We start from the raw sequence: 14,128 nt of genomic DNA on the forward strand, positions 1-14,128 counted from the left end.
AACCGGCCAGCAGTTGGGCAATGGGTAACCAAAAAAGAAAAAAAATCTCCAACTAAAGAATCGAAGACACTTCCTCTCCAATATCTTATCAGCTGCTTAGAGACACTTTTACAATTCGCTGACGCAGCCCAGAGAATTTATAGAGCAAATATTTAATGAATTTAACTTGAATGATGTCCGCCCCGTGTGTGTGAGTGTGTGTGTGTGTGTGTGTGGGTTTTGGGTATTTCTACTCCACTGAGATCCTACAGCACAGCGCACAGCACTCCATCCAATATGGTTTTTGTTTCTGTTCTTTTTTTCTTGGTTTGTTTCTTTTATCAATTTCTGTTTACACACATTTTTGTGTTTGCATTTTCTTTGATACGTTTCGTTGTCCTAGCACTTGTGTAATCATCATCACGATTGTCATAGACAGACCCAAACAGATCGGCAGAGCCGGTAGAGGCATGGAGGTACGAGGGCAAATGGCAGGCATTGCACTCTGTTTGTTATCCATTTGGACCTGCTAATCTCTTGGGTAAATGCTTCACTTTTTATTCACAGATGCGAGCGTTGCCGTTTGGCCCAGTGCAGCTTTTGCCTCTGTTCGTGTGTAAGCAAGAAATTAGATCGAGCACACACACACACGCACACACGCACACACACATCAATACATCAAAACATATTATGTGTCAGATATCTAAAAGTGTATCTCGAAGATAAGAAATTATTGCTTTTATTTTATGGTTTCCACCTTAATTTCTCTCTCTCTCTCTCTCTCTGTCTTTCCATCTGGAATTCCCCTTATAGTAATTGTCTGTGATATCAGCTGTTTGGTTAAAAAAAAGGCTCTTTTATTTTATGCCTAGATATATTCAACAGTTAACAGAGTTTTGCTTTAAATTTAACTTTCTGTCAGCGTGAAATTCCAAATAAAAATTCTTACGTGGTGTCAGCTGTTCGTAAATTGCTCGTAGATTTATTGCAAATGTAAGTCGAAGAAAACTTCACTTCAAAAAGTCTCTCGATGCGCTCAATTCAACGATTTTCGATTTGCTCTGAGCTTTGGTTAAAATGTCTTTCAGTGTACATATTTCGTATAACCATATCTAAATGTATATTTGTACATATCTATCTCACAGTATACAGAGATACTGAAACCTTTTGCACTTCCCAGGTGTAGTTCTTTATGTGCCCTGAAGATATGCTCTGTTATCTGTGTTTGCTTGTGTATTTTGTATGTTTCTCTTTGCACACAAAATTCTCACGTCTGTCAAATAAAATAAACGCAACCGAAAACGACAAACGATCACCATCATCATCATCATCATCATCATGGTGATAATAAGCAAGCAGAAGTGAAAAAGCAGTAGAGAGAAGAAACAGAAGAAAGAGGAAGCCCCAAGACACAGCTTCGCTGCAGTTCGCATTTACATTTACGTGAACGATTCCGTGGGGCAGTCGGACCAGCCCAACGCATACAAATCATTTACCCGAGACTCCAGCTCTCACTTGCATTCTGGAGCAGCTATCGTGCAAGTGATCGATGTGAAACGATCTCGTCCAATGTTTGCTTGTTACATTTTACCATTACCGAAACCGAAACCAAAACCGAAACGAAAGTGATATGCAAATGTTGACAGTGGCATAGTTTTTATGGAGAGCACGAGACCATCATCATCATCATCCAAGTCCACATCATAATAGTTGATGTTAACAGACTTCTGCTGAGTGGCTGCATGTTTGCCCTCCCTCCATGCAGATCAAATCTAGTCCATGGATGGCTAAAGATGGAGCTGCACTTAAGCCCAAATAAGTTGGTCAGTTTCTCTATAATAGGTTAAGTAAATTAAATTTAGAATGGACAAATTAGAGGAGCCCCAGCTGCATGACATTTATCTATGTACGCTGAAAAGATTTTTAGCTCGTGCTAAGTATTCAACATGTAAAATGTGTATTTGATCTACACATTTGGTTCTTTGTTTAGTTTTTCAACTCTCTACTCTGTGGGGTATATGGAATATTGTGATATTTAGATTTCTAAAATATTTTAAGCTAGTCATGCTTTAAATAGCTTTTACATTTGTCAATCTTGGTAATCATCCTGAGCAGCTTTTATTGCCATAACTTAAGTGGCCAACGATGAGTTGTCATTTGCTCTGCTTTGACATTATCTTTCGATGCCAAAACGTTGACTGAAGCTTTCTGGGGTGTACTGATTTATGTGTCCCAGGGTATGCCCTGTGTCTATCACCATGGCTCCCCCACATTCATCACTCTGCTTCGCTTTTGTATTGCTTTATTTTTTTGCTTCCTGGTTACACTTATTTTTAGTCGGCGTCGTCTGTCGTCTGTCGCCCGTCGTCTGTTGCGCCTCCGAGTGATTCCATCAAAATCGCATAAATCCAAAACAAAACGTTTTAGTCGCCAGCCGTTCGTTCTCCTTCCAACCTTCCACCCTCCCCTCCACCAACTAGTGCCGTGGCCTGGCCTGGCCTGGCCTGGCCTGTCTCTCTTCAAAAATAGTTTATGTACGAATTTTTGATTTGATGCCAAAATGTCGCAGAATAAATATGTTTTAAAACAGAGAGAGAAGTCTTTGGCTGCTATGCGAAATGTCGACCCATGCTTTCCACCATCTCCCTTCTGGACACATCCCGTCCCAGGCCAGGCCAACCCACTCGGAACACACCATGTAAACCTGTGACATCCGCCCACATCCGATAATGCCAGCCTCCCTTCCCTTCCCTTCCCTCTCCTTAGGTTTTTTTGTACAGACATTTGATCGGATTTCAAACATTTATCGATAATTAACATTGGGCCGCCAAATTTACTTTCTGCCATTTACGTATTTTCATTGTTTTATTTCTGGCAGAATTTCTATTTGCTCGTAAATTAGTCTTAAAGACTTTCCAGTCCCAGACAGACATGGGCGCATGTGAAACACATTTGTACCATTTTTTTGTGGGCTGGTATTGGCCCAATGTGGCCGTCGTCAAGTGGTACATTTTGAGCAGAACAAAAAATAACTAAAGCCCCATCACTGGGCTTCAATACGGCCATAGGCGACAGCAGACATCACCTATGGTAGGCCAGAAAAAACGAATAGTTATACATACATAAATAAGGGAACAACAAATGCATAAAGATATTTAAATGTTTATTTTTTAGATAGACATTTGAAATCATAAAAGCCTCACCTTTCCCGTGTAGGGCATTCCGGGGGTACTTAAGACAAAAGAAACTAAAAAAGAAAAATAAAACAAAATTATTTCACGACTCTTGGACGCTGTAATAATTTGTATTTTATTTTATTTTATTTTCTAATTCTGGCCACAGTTGGATACCAGATTCGAGAAGACATTTATTATTTTTACTTCATGCTAATTTTTTTATCTTTGACATTTGTGGCGCTTCATCAGACGTACGCGCTCTTTTGGCCTTCTGTTCTCGGGCGTTTTGCTCATTTGAAGGGCGTTGAAAGGGTGGCAGGGTGGTACACCAATTGTTGTTTTTTTTTGTTTATAAATAGAGATCCGCCTCGTTGACTGTATCACACGTGCCATCCATTTGAGTTGACTTTTATTCCCGTAGTTTATTTATCTTATTTATTTCACTTTCATTTTATTGTATGGAAAATTTGAGTTTGAATTTTTGTCCTAAATCTTCTTTGTAGATTCATCTTTGATTAACTTTTCACCCACATACATATACCGGTGGAGCGTTTAGAGCAGTATCCATAAGGCAATCCATTCAGCAATCCAGCATTCGCTGGGCATTTGCTCTGAAAATTTTCCATCAAATTGAAAACAAGTTTCCCCTTGGCGTTGGGGGACTTTACAACCTTACGAAGGCTTTCAATAATGTATTTATGTATGTATGATATACGGACGATATCAAATCTAAAGATTTGTCCATCTCCCTCTCTCGACTGCTCATTGTTGGAGTTGTTTTTGTATTATGCGAATGTCGTATTGATTTTATGACCCTCTCCGCTTGAACTCTCAGGCAACTGCGTAGAAGTAGCGGCCACACACATGAGAAATTCAAATTCAAATCCAGAAAAAAGAAATGTGGAAATTATTTTGCAATGTCAACGAATATTTTGTTTGTGTCGTGTAAGGTGACATTTCCTGCGCCTCCAACAGAAATGGCCTTCGAAGCATTTTCTCTCGGTCAGCCATTGACTGACTGGCTGGCTACTTAGGGTGGACTGCGAGGTGGGTGAAGAGGAGTGGGCTGTGGGCTGTGGGCTGTCTCGGCAAGGAGTGTGTTGGGAACATTTCGGTTGTTTGGCATTCAGAGAAAAATGCTGACACTCTTTTTATTTTGTTATTTTTCGCTGGCCTGTAGCCATTAAATTCGCCAAAAATGCACAAAAATTCGACGAACTTCAGCGAAATTCAATTTCTCACATCAGTTGAAAAATCGAAATTATTGGATGTGGAAAATGCGCAAAAAGAACTCAAAACTGTCAGTAATACATACAAATACTTGACTTTTATGCTTGAACATCAATTTTTCTGCGTTTTTAACAATGAATAAAATAAATAATTTATTTTGATTTTATGTTGCATGAACACTTTCCCATATACTAATCTTTCCATGCCCATGTTTTGGTGCAATCAAAACACGCTCAAAATATTATTTTTGATATTAGTCGCGCTTTGTTTTTGTTTCAGTGTTTCCCTCTTTTTCTTTCAATTTCCCCCTCGAACTGTAATATCAGCACTTATGTACAATACATATTCCTGCGAGCATGTTTTGTTATGCACTTGAAACCGACAAAAACCAATGAAAAAAAAAACCTTACGTTTTGAATTTCCTTACAGCAAAAATGTATAATTTCGCTTTTGCAGCTAGCAGCCCAGAGGGAGAGCTGCGTTCTCAAGAAGTAAATTTGAGTACCCAGGAATGTCTGACTGTATGCATTTATTTGATTTATTGTTGGCTTCGTTTTGTAATATTATTTTGTGAAGATCAGTTGACGGAACGACGTAGCGGAAGGGCTCACATTTTGCACGCGCCAGATTTCATTTATTTTTGCATTTGTTTTCTTTATTTACATAAATATGAGAATAAAACGATTGCGGAAAGTTTCCTGTACGCTTACCAAACCAAAGGAATTCTTTCATATCAGCGTACAGTTGTGAAACTTGATTTTTGTGGGAGAGCCTTCTAATAGCACTTGAAAAATGTTTGGGATGCAGCTCAGTGTTTGGCATTTTATGTGTCCAATTACATTATTGGGTGAACATAGAACTGTCGAATAGCTGGGCCTTATTTTATATTTTCTTGATATATAACTCGCATATTTTAATTTTTTAGATCTGTTTTATTGAGTGCAAGCTTACATATATCTGTACATAAATACATAAGTATTTGCATACCCAGACAAAAAATCATTTATAGGGTATCCACCCGTCGCTTACCGATGCGAAACGCATAGCGTCTCTTTTTGTTTGATTCCATTTTATCTCACTTGCTACAGAGGAAAAGCAAAACAAAAGCAAAGCAAAAACAAAACGAAATAAAAGTTTGCGGTTGAGTTTCTATTTTCCCACGCGCTTTGCGTACGAGTAGGAGAAGGAGGAGGTGGAAGAGTTGGGCGAAGGAACATGAGAGAGAGAGGCAGGCAGTGCTGGTGGCAGGGGGAAGGAGTGCAAGCACACACACGCACTCGATTAAGGTGTATAAGAAGTTTCACGCACGCGTGACGAATCAGCCAACAGTTGCCGATGTGTGAAGGGAGTGGGTGTGGGGTAGGGTAACCCTAGAGCACGATTATCACCCACTTGTCGGCCATAATTGTCTCCTCCTGCATGCCCTGTACTCGCAGCTTGGTCTTCTCAGCAAAGCCACACGACAGGCACGAGCAGCGAGCGCAAAAGGCAACCAAAAATCACACCCGGAAGGCAGCCACTGCTGGGGGGGGAATCATAGTTTGGTTTCGATCCGGTCTGGTTTTGGTTTGATTATTTGGACATTTCCATACACTTGTCATGCGCCATCGATCGTTCGCTTTGTGAAGGGTTGGCTAACCGGAATGGACCACCAAGCAACAAGCCAAGCAAATCCGACCTGAGCCCAGACACACTTTGTATTGTCCGTGCCGTGCCAATTGATCAATACGGCTGGCGGCTGGCGGCTGGCTGGTTGCTGGTTAACCATTTGAATGCGTAAATTGTTCATCGGCACTGTGGTTCGATGGCCGGCAATAATAATGAGCCCAAGAACACAAATGTCTTAATATTTTTCTGTTTTTATTTACAGCTCGAAGTGATCCCAATCATCGATGTCACTTTCGAACATATCCTCACTGTCGTCCGAGTCTTTTCTTCTTTTGCGATTTGGGTCATCGTACACCCGGCATGTCTCCAGACATTCAGCCTTTGTGTAGAATCGATTTGGATTGCCGCCACAGCCGCCATAATAGTAGAAGATGCAGCGATTTGTCAAGTAGTCAAAGCCCCAAACTTTGACCCATTCCTTGCAGGGACCAGGATCCACCAGGTATATGCATTTGGCTGTGATTGTACTAAACGCTTGTAAGTTAAAGCAAAATATATGCACGCAAATCTATTTAGATAATCACTTGAACTTACGTTGTCGCACCGTGAAGCCTTGGGGCACAAGTGCCGACAGCGGAGCCACAAGGAGCTGTCCAATTGTTAAAAATAAATACACTGCCGTTATTAAGAAATTATATTTTGTCATATAAATTATTGATTGACACTTTCGTTGAAGTAAGACTCAATGCTAGGCTGAATGGAAGCTTCAATGAAGCCCAGCACTTCTTCTGGAAATTGGTTCCACTTTCCCCATGGTTAAACACTAAATACGGTGGGCAGCCGCCTGCTATGTGACTCCGATTAATAAGCAAATTGCTTTCGTGCCACTGTGACTTGGCCTCACAAATGCTTTCGTACAACGCGCTCGACGAGGTTCAGGGTCAACGTTGTAATATTTTAATTTATTTTGGCCAACACGTTCTCCACTTTTGCTCTCTCTCTTTCCGTTTGGAGCTGAGCAAGCAGAGTTCCCAAGTTCTAATTTGATATCCTCGATCCTTCGTCTATTCGTTATTTGTCTCCTCTTCTGTTCATTTCTGTGCCTGTGCCTGTGCCTGTGCCCCGCGAATTTCCCATGGCCAATGAGTCCTCTTTCTCCTCCTCTTTGCTTCTTTTGGTTCATTATGTGGAAACTTTGTTTCGGCCTTTTGTTTCAGTTCGATTTGTTCATTAATCATTCGCCGCATATTGAGTGGTTAACCCTCTTCGCGATTCTCCCCACCCCCCGTTTGTCAGCTCCCTTTTGGGCTTTTGTTCCTCCAATTTGCTTAATTAACTTCTAAACGTCGCCTTTGGCTTCTTTTTGGCAATATTTTGCACTCTTTCACTCATTCTCCAACCCCAGCCATCAGCCATCAGCCTGCTCCTCCTTCTCCTCCTCTCCTGGTTTTCATCTCATGCGAAATTCTTCTTTTTCGACTAATTAGCAGTTTCGTTTTTTGTTCTTTTACCTTTGTAAACTTTGCCTTCATGTGCCATGGCCAAGAATCACTTCTTCACTGATCGAGTCATACTTATGTGCAAATGAATGTACTTATGTAATTACATATGTATGTACATAAATCCTTAATAAATGCTGTAGACTGACTACCATTATCATGTACCCAAATAGCCGTAGAAGTTATAGCCCTTACGCACCACCCGCTTTGACCTTGGCAACGTTTATGAGTTCGCTCTGCCTTGCGTAGGCTTTTCTTCATTCTTATAAAAGTATTAGGAAAATAATTAAAAGATTTGATAGTGCGAAAAAAAATGCTCAAGGTTGACGGAAAGAAAAAAAAATGAAGAGATTTCAAATGTGAAAATACAAAAAAAGAAATCGTATTTCATGAACTGCGAGATTAACGACGCATTTTTGCAGAATCGCGCGATACAGACCTTGATTGATAACTAAAATATACATAAGTATGTACATATGTACATACATACATACATATGTATGTATACATAGTATTTATGTACGCACTAAATATATTTAGCGATAGTTGTGCTATGGCAACTAGCCGTTCGGCTGGTGAAAAGAAAGGCCTTCAAGCAGCAAAAAAAGAAAAAGAAGGAAAGAACACGAAACAAATTTTGAAAAGTGATAGTAAATTAGCTTGGTTTAGCTTGAATTATACTACGACACTTAAGTGTATGACAATTGATAAGATTCTGTGGCACAGATATAGATATTGCGTGCCGCCACCCCCACCCGCCACAACACCAAAGATTTCACTATACATATGTACATATTCATGAGTGTGCGTCTATGTATAGTAATATATAAAATATATACACGCACGGAGCGTAGATAGAGGCCGACTAGCTCTCAACGCACACGTTTCGATATGGTTGAAATTCCTGGAGGGGCGCTGGCGCTGGCGCTGTCGTTGTGGGGGGAACTTAATTAGCAACATTCGGAGTAGGAGATGAGTGGCGGACGCTTTGATTAACGTCGGGCAGCGGGGGGAATCACACACAGCAAAGAGTGTGCCGCCAGCATTCAATCTGAGAGATCGCTGGAGGAGCGCCCAACAAATCAGCTGATGGGAAAAGTATATGGATTAAGGCTGCCATTTGCTATCTAAACTTTTCTTTGGTGGAGAGCTGTTCAGCTGTTGATCATTCAAATAAAGTTCGCCCTCAACTTCCTCTCTCTCTCGCTCTCTATGCGCTAGACATTTTGTCAGCGTAGACAGGGGGTGTGGGGAAGAGAGACCCCAGGTGGGCTAAAATTAACGTAGCCCAAAAACTTTTCACTTTTCACTTTTCCCCACTCCACTCCTGCCTGACGGATGTTGCTGTTGCTGGTGCTGTTGTCGCTGTCGTTGCCAGTGCAGCTTCTAAATCTGTTTGGGACAAAATGTGTCTAAGGCTGACCAAAAATATCCATCAGATGCATGCGTATCTGTGTCTCTGTGTGTGTGTGTGTGTGTGTATCTTTGGCCCGGTGTTGTGCAGTTTGAGGATTTTGCCGAACGCATTGCGGCTGATATTTTTGTTGTCTGCCAGCGGCAAAAGGTCACGCTCTTGGCTGATACAGATAGAGAGAGAGAGAGAGAGAGAGAGAGGCAAGACAAGAGTGTGGCAGACGGACAGACGGACAAACGGACAGCCAGAAAGTTCTGAGTGACAGAAAGCAAACAGAGGAGAGCCGAAATGGAAAGCAAAATTCTGTTATCCAAAAATAAACAAGAAAATTATCTGTGCACACACACAGACACACACACACACACACACACACACAGCGTAAGGAGGGAAATATTAGTTTTGAGAGGGAAGAAAAAATGAAGAGCAAGATTCTCCCCGCTTATCGTGCGTGTGTTTAATGATTTTCCCTCAACGATAACCTCAAGTGCAACATTGAGGAGACGCGTCGGGGGTCCCAGCGTGCTCTGGGCTGGCAGGTAGGGAGGAGTTCCTCCTCCCCCAACCGTTTTCCATTTTCCCGATCTCTGATGCTGGCTGCCCTCCTCTGCTCACCGCCCTGTGGTCGTTTTTGAGTACACGGATACCCTGGCACACGCAGCGCCCGCAGGGCATACTCGCCCTTGGATCGTTTTGGAGCGCAGGTCAGAGCCAAAACCTTTTCGTTCATATATTAGCCAATTGCTGGGTATGTTTGTGGTCGCTACACAGCAGCAGCGATCTCGTTGTTTGTGTTTTTTTTTTGTTTCTTTTGTTTTCATTTTTGTCTTTTTGGTGTTGATTGTTTTTCCCCCGTGGCTCGGGTCTTTTGGCTGCTCCAAACTCATCATTCGCTGTCGAGTGGGTCCTTTGCCCTCTTGCCACTTGTGTGCGCCACTCCTCAAGCACTTTTCCGCGGCTCACAAGTGCACAAGTGCACCGCTGACGACTGCCACACACACACACACACAAGCAAGTGCATCATCAGGGAGGGTTGGGGTATAGTTTTTGGGCCGAGCCGAGTGGGGTCCCCAGGAAATCCCCCGTACAAGCGATTTTCATTTCGGTGGCTGATCAGTTGGACAGTTGGTTGGAAATATGATAAGGATAACGGATTGATCCAAAGGTAGAAGGCGGCAAAGGGCGCACGACCCCCAAAATAGAAAGTTCCTTTGCCACTTTAAGAGCCCAAAATACTAAAACATCTCCACTGCCGCCAGTAGTCCGTAATCAGGATTTTTTCATGCGACTTTCTGCGCATTCCGTACCACCCCAACCCACCCAACCACAGACATTCACCAGACAAATTGGAGCTGCCCAGCTTGCAGCTTCCAGCTCGAATACCAATTCCGATGTCAATTCCAATGCCAATTCTGAGTTACATTAACCTGGCCATGGAGCTGACCTTGAACCCGGCCTGACCTTGACACCTCTCCATCCCCGCCCCCCTGCAGCGCACAAATATTTTTGCTGTTGGGACGCATGTAATGGCCTCGGGGCCTCGGGAGGATGCAGCCTTACCACCAGGCAGGAAGGAAGCGAGAGGCGTGGACGCAGGAGGCCATTGGGCATGACCTTCAAAAGATGTGGGAGAAGCAGCAGGAACTGGAGATAGGAGCCGGGAGCTGTACAGGTTCTTGATTGCGCAGGACGAACGACGCATGAACCACATGAAGCAGAAGGAGACGCGTCAAGGACTTGGATGTGGATGTGGAAGTGGAAGTGGAAGTGTCTGTCTGGCCCATTCTCATCTCCCTTCCCGTATGAGGAGCGGCCACAACACCAACGAACCCCCACGATTGCGGTTGAATGTCCTTTTGGCTGTCTGGCAAGTTTGCTTGCGAGATTTCATTATCGTTTTGAAGGTCGCAGACAGCACCGCACCTCGCCAGTGCACACACTCCCGACATGCCCACCCACATTTGTGGGTGCAAAATTGTGCCAAGCAGAATGAAAAATATACGACAAAAAGGAAGGCACAAAGGATGTACAGCACCGCATAAATATTGACTGCTGTAGCAATGTTTTCTTTAAAAACTTTCATTTAAAAATCAAATAAGAACTATGTATGTATGCTTTTGTGATTAACCTTAAGGGTTAATTAAAGTGCAATGCGGAAAATGGAGAGCTCGGACAAGGTAAGGCTAGCTTCAGGGTAGTCATTTCCAAATTATGTGCAGAATAAAGTCGAAACTTCCAAAAGGCTATGTACATTTATGCATTCATACATACTTATGTACATACATACATATGTATGTGTAGATATCTTAACTCTAAACTATTAACTCCACAATATTACAGAATGGCTTGGAAACATTAGGTCGCTCTGATGAAGAGAGAATGATGCGCAACATTTGTTGCCAGCGAAACCAAAAACAGCTCATAAGCACTCAAATAAAGGAACCCACTCAAATATTACACTCGCTCTCTCTGACGCGCGCTTCTGCTGTCTGTCGTCGCTGCTGCCGCTGGTTTCTGCCGGTTGCTGCCGGCGCACCACGGCGCCAGAATTTGTAAGGCTATGCATACATATGTACATATATACATACATGTGTATGCATATATGTACATATGTACGTACCATGTTTTTGTTGCTTTTTTTATTACAGGCATGTGTGTATGTAAATATGTACATATGTATGTACAAACTATCCTTTTGTATATTTGCGAAATTACTCAACTTTAGCCCGAGGTTTTGGTGTGTGTGGTCTATAATTAGTTAATCACATACATATGTATGTATGTATACGGTTTCAATCGTTGCTGAAATACCGGCCAACCGGTAGAAACACTGAAACAAAAAGCAATTCGGAAAAAATGGGAGAACAAGACAAAAGCCGGCAACGCTTCAGGTGTGTGCGCCAAACAGAGACGGAGCGAAAAGCTTTTGCCGCTGCGCTGCTTTTATTTCTCTCTGTCGCTCGATCTCTCTCTCTCTCTGTTGGCGCTCTGCCGCGTTCTTCGTTTTGTTTTGAGTGCGTTTTCAAGCACGCCAATGAAAGCAAAACCAAAGCAAAATACAAAAAGAACAGCAAGAAATCGAGCATTTGCTTTGCTTCCATATGTATGTATGTGTATGCAGGTTCGTTCCGTTATAAAGCCACACACTGCAGATGGTTTCTCTGGGTGTGTGTGCTTGATTTTCGCGCGAAACTGTACCGCCTGCGTTTTCGTTGTCTTGTCTTTTGTCCTTCCCCTTCCCATTTCGTTGCCACACTCACTTATCATCTTCTCTGTGCGCTCTTCTTATTTCAAATTCTGTTTTAATGGTTTTAGCGGGCTTCTAACTCCCTCTGCGTATCACTATCCTATTTTTGTTTACATTTTCATTTGCATCTGTATATGCATACATACATACATACATACATATGTACATTCATACATGTTCATATGTATGCATGAATATCTCCTAGGCCCACCTTATAAGGTTAAACATTGAGCCATCGGTACAAGAGGGACCCCAAAGAAGGGGCTAACACGTACATATGTACATAAGTCCTATAATTACCGGTATGAGTCAGTGTGCTGCCAAAATACTTGAGCCGCTTCAAATAATTTATTATTGAGGGTTTTCGCAACGTTATCGTCTGATAGGACAGAGGACGGACACCAAAAGGTGGCGCCAGACATAACGCTGCTCTTAATGGCTGACTATCATGTCGCCGTACAGATACTCTGTATTAAACAGCACGATTAAAAACAAAGTACGAAAGTGTACATATGTACATATGTATGTATGTATGTATGTACTAGAGCGATCTTGACAGTCATATTACTCAGGGGAAAGCCATCAGAAATGTCGTATAGCGAATGTAGCGAAACCCCTTTGCCGGACGCGCCAAGTGCGAAACGTGTGGGACGATAGCGACAATGTTGCCCAAGGCTGATGCGCAAAATGCAATTTACAGTTCCCACCGCCTTATCAGTGTGCGACAGTTTCGGGCCTAAAAAGCATAACTCAGGCCCGTAACAATATTGTGGGATTTGAATTGCTTTTACTGCAGGCGGCAGCACACCTGCCATTGGCAGCGACAGCGGCAGCGCCAGCACTCTTATCAGCTTGCGATTGGTACAATGTTACTGCACGTGTACCCTCTTAAATAGTATCAAGTGAGCATTGTGCTGAGGGGTGGTGTAAGGAATACGGCTGGAGTGGACAAGGGTAAGCGTTAACCCGTTACGTAGGGCAAGGCGCCGCCATCGCTGTTGGGTTTTTGTGTATTTGTTTTGAAAGCTCAGCAAATTCTTGGCATGCGACGCTGAGAGAGCTGCAGGCGTCAACACTTGTTGCCGCTATTTACGCAGTTGGTTGCTTTCTCTCTCTGCCATCCCCGCCTTCTCCTCGCATTTCACAGAAACACGCGCAAAAATGAATTGAGCAAAATCGAATGGCAACAATATTGCAAAACTTATTGCAATAAAAGTTTAGCAGTAAAACTGCAACAACAGCAACCAAGAAAGCATATGCAAAATTGGCAGAAAAGCTAAAGCGTAAAATGCGCGGCAAGTTCAGAATGTAGTTCTGCCTTCCTCTCTCTCCCCTGACGATTCGTTGTTAAACCAAAACAAACCGGCAGAGAAAGTCGAAGTTAAGTTCGGTGGCCGAACCGTTGATACCCTCTAAGTTCATTGTCAAGAAGATATTTTGCAGTTATCGTCACAAATCTCCTTGTGTCTGAGTTATTTATTATTTATTGTTATATTGTGTGTTCCAATTTTGGACGTTAACATTTTTATATTGCTTTAGTTCCCTGCGTTGCAAATCCCTGCTTTAAATTATGATACCTCTAGTAAAGGAACATTCCCACAAATGTATTTATGCAAGTGTGTGTGTATGTACATAAGTACATCAAAATACAAACAGTGCTCGAGAAAGGAAAGGATAGGTAGCGAGAGTGTGAGTGAGAGAAGGGCCAAGGCCTGCACGCGCTAAAATGTACATTGGGCGAGGGGTGTGAGCGGCAGCTCGAAAGCAATGCACGCTGAACTGTAAATCAAAGCGAAGCAACGCAAAGCGCAGCGAAATGCGAATGGGGAATGGCGGACGCGCTTGTGTGCTCCATCGTTCAGGAGTGCATTTTTGCTCTACTTGAGCGAAAACCACCTGATGATGCGGTGGCAGGATCGGGGGCTCTCAACGCACCCGTAATGCATTTTTTTTAGTGAAACGTTATAAAATGAGCAAG

At 42.7% G+C, this 14,128-nt stretch overlaps 1 protein-coding gene across 2 annotated transcripts; it reads right to left on the reverse strand.

Moving 5' to 3' along the window:
- Positions 1 to 6,240: 6,240 nt before the first annotated feature.
- LOC117902052 (kunitz-type serine protease inhibitor textilinin-5-like) lies at positions 6,241 to 6,720 on the reverse strand. 2 transcript variants are annotated; one of them, XM_034813162.1, is made up of 2 exons: positions 6,588 to 6,720; positions 6,241 to 6,509 (listed from the first exon to the last, which is right to left on the reverse strand). In XM_034813162.1, exons 1-2 carry the CDS (start codon positions 6,697 to 6,699, stop codon positions 6,250 to 6,252), a joined length of 372 nt encoding a protein of 123 aa, XP_034669053.1. In that variant the 5' UTR covers positions 6,700 to 6,720; the 3' UTR covers positions 6,241 to 6,249. The 2 variants fall into 2 exon arrangements, 1 of the variants encoding a protein (XP_034669053.1); XR_004649364.1 differs by having other exon boundaries at positions 6,416 to 6,520; positions 6,588 to 6,666.
- Positions 6,721 to 14,128: the final 7,408 nt, after the last annotated feature.

The sequence above is a fragment of the Drosophila subobscura genome, chromosome A, assembly GCF_008121235.1.
Source record: "Drosophila subobscura isolate 14011-0131.10 chromosome A, UCBerk_Dsub_1.0, whole genome shotgun sequence".
NCBI lineage: Eukaryota > Metazoa > Arthropoda > Insecta > Diptera > Drosophilidae > Drosophila > Drosophila subobscura.

What these genes read in the sequence shown, in the direction of transcription:
- LOC117902052 (XM_034813162.1), bottom strand. Translation starts at nt 6,699, where the DNA reads ATGACAAAATATAATTTCTTAATAACGGCAGTGTATTTATTTTTAACA. An exon ending in AGGCTTCACGGTGCGACAAC is followed by an intron (nt 6,510 to 6,587) that starts GTAAGTTCAAGT and finishes GTACAATCACAG; the next exon opens with CCAAATGCATATACCTGGTG.